This window comes from Cynocephalus volans, chromosome 10, assembly GCF_027409185.1.
Source record: "Cynocephalus volans isolate mCynVol1 chromosome 10, mCynVol1.pri, whole genome shotgun sequence".
Taxonomy (NCBI): domain Eukaryota; kingdom Metazoa; phylum Chordata; class Mammalia; order Dermoptera; family Cynocephalidae; genus Cynocephalus; species Cynocephalus volans.
Window position 1 is genome coordinate 45,588,285 of NC_084469.1, and position 14,984 is coordinate 45,603,268.

The following is a 14,984-nucleotide window of genomic DNA, read 5'->3' on the forward strand; positions in this document are numbered from 1 at the left end:
GAGTCCACAGGGACAGGCAGAGTGAGGGCTGGAGCTGATGGGACCCTAGAGGGCATTGAGTCCAGTCCCATTATGTTACTGATGGAAGAAACAGAGGCCCAGAGGGGAAGGGCTGGGCCAGTCCTCGCTCTGCAGTGCAGCGCTGACAGCTGGGCGCAAGACTCGTGCTATGTGCTCTGTCCCTGCACATGACTTTTTTCTTAGGCCATTAGCTGCATCCTGCTACTTTGAGCAGGTTTTCTTTCATAAAATATTTTAGTTAGGGCAGTAACTCTGCCCTATAAAATCAGGTTTGACCAATTAAAATGTGCTTTATTAACTTTTAAATGATATCCATCTTTATCCAAAAGAAAAAAGTATTGTGTTTCTGTGAAATCCAATTTTCAAACAATTCATTATGTCTATTTAAAAATTAGGTAAGTTGTTTCTTTGTTAACCCTAAAGCTGCAAAGCTTATGGACATTTTATGTCTTGACTCCAGCTGACCTGTTTCATATGAGGTGTGATGTTATATATGAAGTACGTGGTATATGACATGATACCGTGTCAAGCATCCCTGACCAAGAAGAAGCTATTGTTTTGCTGAAAAGTAATGTCAGAACATCAGTAATATTGCACATCTTTAATAGTCTGGTAAAAGCTGTGTGGAGTTGTAAAAATTAGCCTAGTCCAAAGTATTGTCTTAGGAACAGAATAATGTACGTCCAGCCAGAGCACAGGGCTCGTTCCCTGTGACAGCAGAACGTGGTGTGTGGGAGTGAAGCCTCATGATGCCACGCAGCAGGTTCAAGCCATGCAGACACCGTTTTCTTTCCTGCTCTTCTACAGGAAGACGATCCCGCGAGTACAAACATGCGGAGTGCAGCCAAGCCCTTGAGTCCAGTCATCAAAGTGAGGAGCCATGGCCCTGAGCGTGCCCGGCCCCTCCCCGCAGCTTCTTCTGGCATGAAAAGTTCTAAATCTTCAACCTCGTTGGCTTTTGAGTCCCGACTTAGCAAGGTATGGTCCAGGATGCCCAGGGCAGGGCTGTTGGGCACCCCTGATGGCCCTGGTTGGCAGTTAGCACACCAGGGAAGGAGGCCCGAGGAGGGTTCCCAGGAAAACCCGTGTGTCTTGACCTGAAGGAACAGAGTAAGCAGGTGGTAGCGGTGATCTGGGGTCAAGAAAGGAAATCTGCAAAGTGCTTAACACGGTGATTAAGGTCCTCTGCCCTTGATTACATGGATTCTCTGGGAGGGCATCTCCCCCAGCACCCCCTGGGATGGGGTTCAGGGTCCCCGTGATCCTCACAACCCTGACGGTTCACTGTTGACTCTGCCTCCACCAGGAGGGCATTCTTTCCTTTTCTTCTTCCTCCTCGTCCCCTTGCCATGGTCTGTGATTCATCTCTGCTAGCTGCCTGCCTTCTCCACATCAGAGGTTCTCCCTGTGTCACGCCCAACACCTCCGTTGCCACCTGGAGAGGAAACGGACAGTATTACCTCCCTGCACACACACTTTTGAGAAATCAATATAATATCCTAAAGTAATGTAAAAGGAAGGTAGCTTACTATTAAATAACATGTATTTCCATACGCAAATAAATGCCTGAGCATGCAGTGCTAACAGCCTCCAGTGCTCCTGAGAGCCCCCTGGATGTGAGCACAGTGCAGACTGATTGGGGGGTGTGTGTTGATGACTCGGTGCCACAAAGCGTGCGCTGAGCGCGATTGTTTTGAAGTGGTGAGCACTCTTAGTGAAGTTCTGAACCAAGGTGCAGTCCTTCCTTGTTTTATCATCACAGCTGTATTTTTAGTAAGTTCAGTGTATCTTGTGGTTGTGTAAGAAGTACCTTGCTTTTACGTGTAAAATGAAAAGAGGCTGTAGGCTGGGATGATTACAAGAGGTGTCCCACCTGTGGAATGTCTGCAGGATCTGTGAAAGCCACGTGGGTTGTGAGGCAGTTCTATGTGCATTTTAGGACTAGATTTTCCATCTTCCTACCCATTAAGTATCAATAGCACGTCCAGTCGTGGTGACAGCCCAAAATGTGTCCTCAGATTTCCAACGCACTCTCCAAGGGACAGTGCTCTCCCTGTTGAGAACCATGTTCTAGGTGACAGTGTCCATTCTCATGGCTTTTAACATTATATGTGAATGGTGCCCAAATTTGCATCTCCAACGAGGATCCCTCCAATGGCCTTTGTGACACCACTCCTTGGATGTGTAAATGCCACCTCTAGTGTAACATGTCCCTTACTGAATCTCAATTCCTTCCCCTTCATCCCTGCTTCTCCCCAGACCTGCTCCTCCTGACTCTTCCCATTGAGCAAATAGCAGCTCCATGCTTTTGGCTGCACAGGCCAGAGCCCCTGGCATCATCCATGAAACCTCCTTTTCTCATGTCCATCAGTGAAATGTCATCACTTCTACCTTAAACACATGTGTCAACACCACCCGGGTCCCCCTGGCTCCCATGTGACCAGCAGGTCATGCTCCCCTGCCTGGCTTCCCAAAGGCTGTTCCTACTTCTAGCCTTGTCCTTACATTCCCATCTCAATGGAAGCCAGAGTGGTCCTTGTCACACGTAAGTCACATCACTTCTCTGCTTAAAACTCTCCAGTGGCCCTTCCCGCTCCCTCAGAGTGAAATAGCCAGTGATGCCCTCAGGACCTGACCCCAGCCCCTCTCAGATGTCATTGAGCTCCCCTCTGCCCTGGCTCCCAGGGCTCCAGCCACACAGTCTCCTGGTGACCCGTGGGTGTGTTGTAAAGTGCATTTCTGGTGTTCTTTGAGAGGATGGCACATTGTAGTTTGGGTGCTCTGGGTCACACCATTGGCCTTCAGAGTCCACAGGGACAGGCAGAGTGAGGGCTGGAGCTGATGGGACCCTAGAGGGCATTGAGTCTAGTCCCATTATGTTACTGATGGAAGAAACAAAGGCCCAGAGGGGAAGGGCTGGGCCAGTCCTCGCTCTGCAGTGCAGCGCTGACAGCTGGGCGCAAGACTCGTGCTATGTGCTCTGTCCCTGCACATGACTTTTTTCTTAGGCCATTAGCTGCATCCTGCTACTTTGAGCAGGTTTTCTTTCATAAAATATTTTAGTTAGGGCAGTAACTCTGCCCTATAAAATCAGGTTTGACCAATTAAAATGTGCTTTATTAACTTTTAAATGATATCCATCTTTATCCAAAAGAAAAAAAGTATTGTGTTTCTGTGAAATCCAATTTTCAAACAATTCATTATGTCTATTTAAAAATTAGGTAAGTTGTTTCTTTGTTAACCCTAAAGCTGCAAAGCTTATGGACATTTTATGTCTTGACTACAGCTGACCTGTTTCATATGAGGTGTGATGTTATATATGAAGTACGTGGTACATGACATGATACTGTGTCAAGCGTCCCTGACCAAGAAGAAGCTATTGTTTTGCTGAAAAGTAATGTCAGAACATCAGTAATATTGCACATCTTTAATAGTCTGGTAAAAGCTGTGTGGAGTTGTAAAAATTAGCCTAGTCCAAAGTATTGTCTTAGGAACAGAATAATGTACGTCCAGCCAGAGCACAGGGCTCGTTCCCTGTGACAGCAGAACGTGGTGTGTGGGAGTGAAGCCTCATGATGCCACGCAGCAGGTTCAAGCCATGCAGACACCGTTTTCTTTCCTGCTCTTCTACAGGAGGACGATCCCGCGAGTACAAACATACGGAGTGCCGCCAAGCCCTTGAGTCCAGTCGTCAAAGCGGGGAGCCATGGCCCTGAGCGTGCCCGGCCCCTCCCCGCAGCTGCTTCTGGCATGAAAAGTTCTAAATCTTCAACCTCGTTGGCTTTTGAGTCCCGACTTAGCAAGGTATGGTCCAGGATGCCCAGGGCAGGGCTGTTGGGCACCCCTGATGGCCCTGGTTGGCAGTTAGCACACCAGGGAAGGAGGCCCGAGGAGGGGTCCCAGGAAAACCCGTGTGTCTTGACCTGAAGGAACAGAGTAAGCAGGTGGTAGCGGTGATCTGGGGTCAAGAAAAGAAATCTGCAAAGTGCTTAACACGGTGATTAAGGTCTTCTGCCCTTGATTACATGGATTCTCTGGGAGGGCATCTCCCCCAGCACCCCCTGGGATGGGGTTCAGGGTCCCCGTGATCCTCACAACCCTGACGGTTCACTGTTGACTCTGCCTCCACCAGGAGGGCATTCTTTCCTTTTCTTCTTCCTCCTCGTCCCCTTGCCATGGTCTGTGATTCATCTCTGCTAGCTGCCTGCCTTCTCCACATCAGAGGTTCTCCCTGTGTCACGCCCAACACCTCCGTTGCCACCTGGAGAGGAAACGGACAGTATTACCTCCCTGCACACACACTTTTGAGAAATCAATATAATATCCTAAAGTAATGTAAAAGGAAGGTAGCTTACTATTAAATAACATGTATTTCCATACGCAAATAAATGCCTGAGCATGCAGTGCTAACAGCCTCCAGTGCTCCTGAGAGCCCCCTGGATGTGAGCACAGTGCAGACTGATTGGGGGGTGTGTGTTGATGACTCGGTGCCACAAAGCGTGCGCTGAGCGCGATTGTTTTGAAGTGGTGAGCACTCTTAGTGAAGTTCTGAACCAAGGTGCAGTCCTTCCTTGTTTTATCGTCACAGCTGTATTTTTAGTAAGTTCAGTGTATCTTGTGGTTGTGTAAGAAGTACCTTGCTTTTACGTGTAAAATGAAGAGAGGCTGTAGGCTGGGATGATTACAAGAGGTGTCCCACCTGTGGAATGTCTGCAGGATCTGTGAAAGCCACGTGTGTTGTGAGGCAGTTCTATGTGCATTTTAGGACTAGATTTTTCCATCTTCCTACCCATTAAGTATCAATAGCACGTCCAGTCGTGGTGACAGCCCAAAATGTGTCCTCAGATTTCCAACGCACTCTCCAAGGGACAGTGCTCTCCCTGTTGAGAACCATGTTCTAGGTGACAGTGTCCATTCTCATGGCTTTTAACATTATATGTGAATGGTGCCCAAATTTGCATCTCCAACGAGGATCCCTCCAATGGCCTTTGTGACACCACTCCTTGGATGTGTAAATGCCACCTCTAGTGTAACATGTCCCTTACTGAATCTCAATTCCTTCCCCTTCATCTCTGCTGCTCCCCAGACCTGCTCCTCCTGACTCTTCCCATTGAGCAAATAGCAGCTCCATGCTTTTGGCTGCACAGGCCAGAGCCCCTGGTATCATCCATGAAACCTCCTTTTCTCATGTCCATCAGTGAAATGTCATCACTTCTACCTTAAACACATGTGTCAACACCACCCGGGTCCCCCTGGCTCCCATGTGACCAGCATGTCATGCCCCCCATCCTGGCTTCCCAAAGGCTGTTCCTACTTCTAGCCTTGTCCTTACATTCCCATCTCAATGGAAGCCAGAGTGGTCCTTGTCACACGTAAGTCACATCACTTCTCTGCTTAAAACTCTCCAGTGGCCCTTCCCGCTCCCTCAGAGTGAAATAGCCAGTGATGCCCTCAGGACCTGACCCCAGCCCCTTTCAGATGTCATTGAGCTCCCCTCTGCCCTGGCTCCCAGGGCTCCAGCCACACAGTCTCCTGGTGACCGGAGATGACAGTCCCTAGACATGCCACGTGCAGTCCGGCGGCAGCGTGGTTGTCCCTCACTTCTCTATACTCAGTGCCCGGTGACCTCCCTCCTCCCCTGCCTTATCTTCCTTCCTGGCTCTCGCACCATCGCACACACCACATGTTCAGTGTCTGACTCTCCAGGGCTGGAAAGTGAGACCCATGGGGGCAGGGACTGGCTGCTGTTTTATTTGTCCTCAGCTCTGTCCCTTGTGCTTAGAAAAGTGCCTGCTACCAGGCACTCAGTGTTTACTGACTGCTGAGTACACCTGCTCTCAGGAGTGGCAGTCCAGTGCCACAGGAGGAGATTGGCCCGAGCTGGATCCTGGTGCTACTGCTCCCCAGCCGTGAGGTCTCAGGCGCGGTGTGTCGCCGCCCCGAGCTCCTGCTTCCTCTTCTCTGAGATGAAGGCAGCACCTGCTGTGCCATGAGGAATGAATGTGGATAAAGTGTCCTACACATACAATTTTGTCTGTTATTCTATTATCCTGGACTCAACCATCATTTCCATTATTTTTGTTTTTAGTATCTTTAACCAAATAGCACATTTTTAACTTAGATTTTTAGTGAATACATATAGTCCACCAATAACAGACCATCAGAGCTTCTGGAATATATTGGAATATTTTTAAAAGCAGTGTTTTGTAGAAAGCTCAAACAGAGGTGTGTTTCTAAGGACAACGAGATGTTGGCCACTTCCGCCATCGATGGGTGAGCATTTTGGAAACTTGTTCCATAGGGAAAATGTCAGGGAAAAGCAAGTTCTCCTGTTGGAGGCTTTCTGCTCTCCTTTCACATTCCTGGGCTCTCCTTTTATTCTTTTATTCATACAAAAGAATGACAGGGCTTGAGGAAAGGAGCGGCAGAAAGCACTGTACCGTGCCTGCCCCTTTCTGGCCCTTGTCCTGTGCCTCTGCTTTGACCTTCTGCTCGTGGGTAGATGAAGAAGACCAAAAATCCGGAGAACAGGAGAGAAAAAGAGGAAGTGGTGGTAGGCAGAAGGACAAGTATTTTCTCCCCAATATTTTGCTATGAAAATTTGCAAGCATGCAGGGAAGCCAAATTACTCAGCCAACACCCACATACCGCTACCCAGGTAGATTATGCAGGCAACATCTTACTGTATTTGATTTATAGTAAGTGAATAGATAGGTTTTAATTAGTCAAAAATAGGAAAACTTAAACAAATCCACCAAAAGTAGAACTCAATACCCAATGTCAAATACCGGGTGGCCCTGTTCTCTCTGAGTGAAAGAACAAGGTTAGGGGCATAGGAGCCCAGATGGAACTGGGAGGGGGCATGTTGTAACTCCTCGTGCTATCTGAACATAGCGCAAGAAGGAAATGCACCTCGAGTGCTCTGGTTTCAGCAGGCCACCTCATGCTGGCCGTTCAAAAGGCCCAGGCCTATCAGGGTTGCAAGTGATGAAACACTGGCCTGAGCTTGCTTCAGCAGAAAAGGAAAGTATTGAACCGATCCTAAGGCTCCCATGTCGCTACAGGCAGGACAAGGAGCAAGACTGGCACTCAGAGGAGCTGGGAGTGGGACGGACCATCCCCCAGGGACGGAACACCCCAGGACCCTCTCTCTCTGCTGCTCCTCTCTACCTGCCTCTGTGCCACCTCCAATGTGTGGTGTGAAGCAAGGCTGCCAGCATGCAAACCTACATCCCAGGGAGGCCTTGCTGCTGCTTTACTTCCTTCCTACTTGTTAAAAAAAAAAAAAAAGGCCACACAACAAGCAGAACACTCAGGAAGGCCTCTGCAGGGCTCAGTGTAAGTCACAGGTTGGTTCGATCCAGTCTGCTGTGGCCAGTGGGGCAGTGCTCTGTGTTGGGGCAGCCTGAGCAGGGCCCAGCCCTAGAGGAGTCATCTGTTCCTAGAAAAGCACAGTCCTAGTGTGTGGCATGTTCTGTGTGAGTCTTGGGGAACCAGGCATTCTCATGGACTTATTCTCAGCGACTGCTCTAAACCTGTATTGTCCAATACAATAGCCACCAGCCACGTGTGGCAGTGGAGCCTCTGAAATGTGGCTGGTCAAAATTGAGATGTGCTGTAGGTGTAAAATACACACCAGATTTGAAAAGTTAGTACCCAAAATGCAGAATACCTCATTAATACATTCTGTGTTGATTGCACTTTGATAATACTTTGGATGTGTTTGTTAAAATATATTATTAAAACGACTCTTGCTGATTTTGTTTTACTTTTTTAATGTGGCTACTAGACAATATAAACTTTCATATGTGGCTTGTATTACATGTGTTTCCCTTGACAGTGCTGCTCTGAACTATTGGTTCTCAAAGTGTGGTCTCCAGTCCAGCAGCATCAGCATTGCCTGGGAACTTCGGAGAAATGCAAATTTTCAGGCCCTGCCCTAGACCTAGGGAATTAGAAATGTGGTGGTTGGTGGTGGGCTTGGGGGCTGGGGCAAGGAGAAGTCTGCATTTCAGCAAACCCTCCTCACGATTATGATGCCTGCTCAAGTGTGAGAACATTGTCTGATCAAAACATGTTATCACCACCAAAGACCAGATTATGTTATGTCTAATGATAAAGAGCTTTGAATTTTTTCCCCATCTTTGTGAAGTTGAGAGGAATTTCTTAATCTGTGAGATATTTAAACTTTTCCCTTTTGTAGGCTTTCATGTACAGGTGCTCGACAGCTTAAGTATCAGTGCGACTGTTAGAGAGAATACTCATTAAATATGTCAAAGCACCACCGCAGAGCACTCCTTCACAGGGATCTTCTGTGACAAACCTGAAACCTCAGCTGCATTGGATGACCAGGAAAAAAAAAGCCAAAAATGCAGCCATGCATAGAGAAAGAGTATGAATTAGTAACCAAGACAACTAGTGGCTTTCCTTATTTGAAGTTGCTCCCCCCAAAAAGTGACAGAGTAGGAGCAGTTTCAGCTGTTGATTTCAGAGGACAGGCAGGATCAGTTTTTAGTCTTTATGTCCTACCTCCTGGGAAAGCATCTAAGCAATCAGTCTTTCCCAAATGGAACTCCTTGTGGAAGGTGCAAGGGAAGTAAAGTGTTCTGTTGAACAGCTCTGCTGCCACCCAGACGCTGCATGTGGCGTGGGGAGGAGGCGGCAAGCATTGGCCTGTAGCACGTCCTGTTTATCCTGTTGCTTGGGACAGGACCAGGTGTATCTACAGTGTAGAGTAATAAGACCCAAAGTCCAAGAAGAGGCAGAGTAGGTAGGAGGTGGCTGACAAAATGGACCTGGCATTGAGCATCTACGTAAAGTGACACCACTTTTAAGAGCAGCTATCATTTGTGGAGCATGGGTCCTGTGCTGAGGCATTTTATACACTTCATTTCCAAGTCTCACAATGGCCATGTAAAGTATCTGTTATCCTTAGCTATGCCTGGTGCATCACAGGCAGGCACACTATGCGTTTTCACTGAATACTGTTGTGTGAATTTAGCAGAAGAGCCTGAGGTTCAGGGAAGTTAATGACTTGCTCAATGTTCTCCTGTGCTGTCCAGAACCCCCACTGCATTGCCTTAACCTTTTCCTAAAGATACTCCCTCCTCATCCTTGCCTTAATTTGAATTTAGGTTTTACAGGATAGCAACAGTAAAAATGATAATGACGGTTTTCATTGGTTGTTATTATTATAGTTGGCATCTATTGAATGCATACTATGTGCTAGATACCATTATTGTAAGCACATAACGTGGCTAACTCATTTAATCCTCAAAGTAACACTGTGAGGTAGGTACCATTAGTATACCTATTTTTTTAGGTGAAGAAACCAAAGCACAGAGAAGTGAAGTGATTTGCCCAAGGTCACATGTCTGGGAACTGGCAGAGCCAGGATTCACACCAGGTAGTCTGGATTTTGAGCCCAGGCCCTTGGCCACTAAACCTGCTGCCACGCGAGCATGACACAGCTCTGCCCCCAGCCCCTAGGAGGTGGGGCAGAGTCTCCTGCTGCTGTTGCTCTTCAAGCTGGTGGCACTGGGGAAGAATGATGGACCCTGGAAGCACAGTCCTGGGTTTGAATCCCAGCTCTGCCTCCCCACACAGCCTTGAGCATGTAGCTGCATGTCGTCCCCTGTGCATGTCACAGGCTGTGCTGAAAGGAGAAGCGCCGTGCAGGTGGAGGACACGGCAGAGCTCACAGGCGCCTGCCTTGCCGGGCCCTCTGTCACTGGCTCCCTGGCGTTTACCTTTGGGTCCTTGGCTGCCCACTCCCCATCTGCATGGTTTGGGGGCTTTTTCTTACTGTTCGCTCCAGACGTCAGGTGCATTAGGACGGCTCTGGGCACATGCTTGGCTCCAGCCTTCTGCACAGTTCCTAAGACTGAAAGGTGCTGGAGAGAATTTACTTGGGGTTTTTCTCATTAACCTTGAATGTAATTTAGGAGTCCTCCTTCTTAGATTTCAGCACCTTTCAGCAAACATTCGTTCTGCCCCTTTCATGACAGGGAAGGAAGCAAAAAAGGAGCAGAGGGTCCTGCTTTCTTCCTGTCATCCATGAACAGTGACCTTCCGGCCTCCAGGAAAGTTCCTTTCTCAAGTGGAGCATGTTTTCTGCATGAGATAACATACAGGGGCTTGGCGCTGAGCACGTGGTGGCGCTCAGATGGCCTCTCATCCTGTTTCCTCTTGACGTGTGTTATTTTAAGCCAGTTTTTACTGTCCTTGAGTCTTCTGTGCGTTGCCCTACCTGCCTTCGTGCCTCTCTCGGTTCTTTTTCATAAGCTTTATTCTTTTTTCCCATACCACAAAGCAGATTTTTTTACTCATTATTTGAAGTGTGACCTAATGGGTACTATTCTTGCACGATATGGTAACGTCCTTTGAAAGGGTGACGCAGGCTCACATGCTGCCCTGCAAGGATGGAAGCAGGTCGTTTGGTTCTGCGTCTTCCCTCCACCCTGTCCTGCGATTCTGAGGGCCTTGTGCTTAGCGCGGGCCACACGGGACTGCTCTGTGCTTAGTGGATTTGTGGCGCCCCTCACCGAGGACGCATCTCTTCATCCTCTCTCTTTCCCTCCGACCCCCCTTGTAGCTCAAGAGAGCCAGCAGCGAGGACACACTCAACAGACCTGGAAGTGCCCCTGCATCCGGCGTGGTCCGACTGAAGAAGACTGCGACGTCCGGAGCCATCTCGGAGCTGGCCGAGAGCCGCCCGAGGGGCATTGCAGGTAGGAGGGCTGGGCAGGGGGTGCTGGGCAGGGGGAGGGGGCCTGGGGACGAGGGGCCCGGGCAGGAGGGGGCCAGGGAGGCCATTCATCTTGGCCATCTGAAAGCACTGCCGTGCTTCATTTGTCCCTCCCCCCCCCTCAGGTACATACTGAGCACTTTACCCCATGCCGGGGACTGTCTTAGGCAGACAGTGACGCTGCTGCAGGGAGTTTGCATCTCGTGGGGAGTGCCATGGTTTCCTCTGTCCCTTCAGTTGTCCATTTGTCGTCATGCGTGTGCGAAATCCTTTTGAGACCCAGGCAAGGTGGTGTATGTTCTGGGGTCGTCTTGGTGTAAAATGCGTCAGATTAATGAATGAAACTTGTAGGTCCCTTGTGGAGGTGGGTGTGTAACGTTTGTCCTGAACTTACTTCAGCAGCGGTGGCTTCATAAACGCTGCTCGGTGGCTCAGACGGCAGTGACGTCTGGAACCTGTGAACTTTTTCAGTGTTGCTAGTTTTTTGATAATCAGAAAAGGGATTTTTAACCATTGTATTTGAGTTCAAAGCACAAAAAACAAAATATCAAAGAATTTATTTAATTTTCTTTTTAAGCAGGTAGAAAAGAAAGCTAAGCTTTCTGTGATCTAACTCTTATAACACAGCTCTCAGTGTATTGTGAAATTGTCTGAGACAGGAAAATAACTGAATTGTATCACTGATAATTTAGAGTAAGTGTTGAAGAGTAGTGTCCTTATGATTCTTGTATTCTTTGTAAAACGCGACGTTCCAAGACTAGCTTACTAAAGGTATATTTCAATTTATTCAATTTTTAAAAAGTTGAATCTGTGAAAAATTATATGTGGCTTTTTTTTTCTGGATGTAGAGGAAAGTGGTCTGGTGTTTCTATATAATCATTTTACTATTTTAAAGACTGAGTTCATGTAAACGCACACACACATTTGATTTTAAAAATATAGCAAATGAAAGTACAACTTATTTTCTATCAAGCCAGCCTAACACTGATTCCAAAAGTTAATAAAGCACCACTAAAAAATGACGAACCTGTCTCACTCTCAAATATTGATGTAAAAATGTGAGATCAAAATATTAGCAAATAGAATTCAAGAAGAAATTAAAAGAACAGTAATGTACATCACAACCAAGTGGGTTTGTGCCATCCAAGAATGGATGAATATTAGGAAATCTTGGAATGTAATCTGTCATATAATGTTAATAGGCCAAAGAAGAAAAACCACATGGTCATCTTGTTAGACAGGAAGATGCATTTGACACAATTAGCAATCTTTCTGATTTAATAACAAGCTCTTGATAGACTACAAGCGTATGGAGACTTCTTTGATGATATAAAATATATTATCTCAAACCAAAGCCAGCATTATGCTTGACGGTGAAATCCTAGAAGTATTCCCATTCAGATCAAGAATGACTCAAGGTTGCCTGCTGTCACCATGGCTCTCTAGAATTTTCTGCAAGTATTAGCCAAGGCAGTGAGACAAGAGAGGTGTAGGACTGTATAAACATTGGAAATGATGAAACAAAATGATGACTCATGCAGATAATAACATTGTACACTTAGAGTGTCCTGAAAATTATTAGATAATAGTAATTATTAATAATTTAATATGAAAAAATGTAGAATTTCCTGAAAAATCTATTAGATACAATAAGAGTTAGGTGTGTGGCTAGTAGTCTACTTAGAAAAGATAATACAGTAATACACAATCCCATTCATAAAGGAACAAAAAAGGCAAAATACCTAGGAATAGACTTAACAGGACAAGAACCTAATTAAAAAATATCTTAAAACCCTTTTAGGACAAGTCTGTGTTCTTCAAAGCAGACGTAAATAAGTGGAAGGATATCCATGGCTCTTGGATAGGAAGATGAAGGGCCCTGAGATGGGGGCCCGAGGGCCGCAGCCCTGCCCCCTCCCCCCTCCCCCCAGCTGACTCAGCGTGCACTTACTAGGCAGGAGTGTTTCTATGGGGTGTGTAACTCGTCTGCTTATGTCCTTCACCAAGTTTCTGCCTAGATTCTTCTTTTCTTTTAAAAAATTTTTTTAAGTTTATTTATTAAAATTACTATTTTTTTTTTTTTACATTCTATGATGTTGCGGAGCAGTTGGGGAAGAGGAGGAAAGGGGAAAGGGGAAGGAAATAGGGTGGGAGAAGGAGGAAGGAGGAGGGGTGGGCTTGAGGCCTGTGGCACCCCCTCACTCCAGGGGGCTTCCATTGGTGGCTTGGTCCTTGCTGGGCTGGGTAAAGATGTCAGAGGGGTATGGATGAAGCCCTTGCCCCCCCAACAGCCCCGGTTTGGGAGCCTGGGGCACTTCCTGCACTGTTCGGTGGGTGGTCGTAGCTGGGCTGGTTGTGAGTGTCGAGGGGCATGGCCAAGGCCCCCAGTCCTCCCACCTCCTTGGGTTGGTAGCCCAGGGGACTTCCGGTCCTTCTAGGTTTTATAGGTGCTTTTTGGTGATGAGAGACATTTACTAGTTAATATCAAACTTTGTCTCTGGTCTGTGGGTATTTTGTTTTTGCTTTCAGTTCTGTGTTGGATTATTTATTGTTCCCACCACTTAAACTCTGTGCTGGAACTAATTTGTTGTCCTTTGCTTACTTCTAAAACAGGGGAACTTCCTGTGGGGACCAGCACTTGCGCCCTGTGGTTGAGCTAAATTGCTGCTTTGCTGCTGATTCCCTGGGTGAGGCTTTTTGTGCAGCTCAGGCTTTAATGGTTGACTTCATAGGTGCTTCTGGAACTCATTAGATCCAGTGCACCTGGGTTGTGTGGAAACTCTGGTCTGGGCCTCAGTCTTTTCATCAAACTGCACCCCATGCAATTCTATATTCCTGACCATTCCCTACAGAGTGATCTTATGCTGATTGAGGGGTGGATCAGCTGTCCTTGCTGTGCCCCATTGTTCCCTCAGTGGGCCTGTCTCCCCCACCACCTGTGCTCCAAACACTTCCCATGGGACAGGCTGTGTGCCAGTCCATTGTGGTGACTCACTGGCCTCTGAGTGGCTATTTTTTTCAGTTGTTCTGGCTCCTCGCTCCTACCTGGGTCCACAGGAACCCTATCAATAGTCGTGCTGGCCTGGTGGCCACTAAGGCCCTCTTCTCCTCTGCTGCCTCCAAGCAACTCCATCCAAAGGGCACAGCAGTGGCTTTAGCCAGCTCCTGCTCCATGTGCTCACCAGCTCCAGCCTTGAAGCGGCCAGTACTCGAAATGGTCAGAGCAATCCTTTCTTTCTCTCATGGTGTTTTCTTCCACCTTTATGTACTCGGTAGGTCTCTCCTCCTCTTCCCCTGAGCTCTAGAGGCCACTGCTTGGCTGTTGTTGCTTTTTAATAGTTGTAAATTGGTTGATTTGTGGGAGAGAGTGATGCTGGGTACCTTCTATTCCACCATCTTGACCAGAATCCCTCTGCTTAGATTTTTCTAATTCATTTTTAAGAGTTCTTGTTTCATTAAAGATGTTAATCTTTGTGTTAAATTTATTCCTTATCAATTGATACTGAAATTTTTTTTAAAAAAGAAGCTTAGGTAGAAGTTTTGACGTGCGAAGAGATATGGTTGATTATTTTGTTTTGGTTCTATCTTAAGATAGCACCAAGAAACTTACTTTATAAAGTTTACAAAGAAAAAATTAGTGATTTAGTAGTTCTGTAGCTGTACAGTCGAGCTAGGCATGCATAATTAACAATAATTTACTGCATGTTATCAAATGGCTAGAAGAGAGGAACTTTAAATGTCCTCATCACAAAGAAATGATACATTTTTATGGTGATGAATTTGCTGACTACCCTGATTTGATCACTACACATTGGAAACATGTGCTGAAATATAACTGTGCACCACAAATATGTATAATCAATAAGTTTCAATTAAAATTTTAAAATATAATTTAGTAGTATACACTTATGTAATAAAGATGTCTAAGTTATTCTATGAATTCATCCCAATTAAAATGTCAGTGGGAATTTGGGAGTAGGAACAGGGATAAAATGATGCCAGGGTTTATCTAAAACAGTTGTTCTCAATCGGGGGTGATTTTGCCCCCCCACCCCCAACCCAGGGAAGAATTGTGGGTCTACAGGCGTTTTCAGTTGTCAGAACTGGGGGTGCTACTGACATCTAGTGGGTAGAAGCCAGAGATGCTGCTAAATGTCTTAACACTGCACAGTCCCCCGCAACAAAGAATTATCTGGCCCCAAATGTCAATAGTGCC

The 14,984-nt window shown here is 46.7% G+C and overlaps 1 protein-coding gene across 2 annotated transcripts in view; it reads left to right on the plus strand.

The window, feature by feature from the left end:
• The first annotated feature begins 856 nt into the window (after positions 1 to 856).
• Positions 857 to 14,984, plus strand: part of SPECC1 (sperm antigen with calponin homology and coiled-coil domains 1) — a 186,322-nt gene continuing 172,194 nt past the window's right edge. For both annotated transcript variants that reach the window (XM_063110531.1, XM_063110530.1), the window contains exons 1-3: positions 857 to 999; positions 3,655 to 3,825; positions 10,616 to 10,751. In XM_063110531.1, the coding sequence (XP_062966601.1) occupies positions 946 to 999; positions 3,655 to 3,825; positions 10,616 to 10,751 (361 nt within the window). In that variant the 5' untranslated portion in view covers positions 857 to 945. The remainder of the gene's footprint in view (positions 1,000 to 3,654; positions 3,826 to 10,615; positions 10,752 to 14,984) is intronic.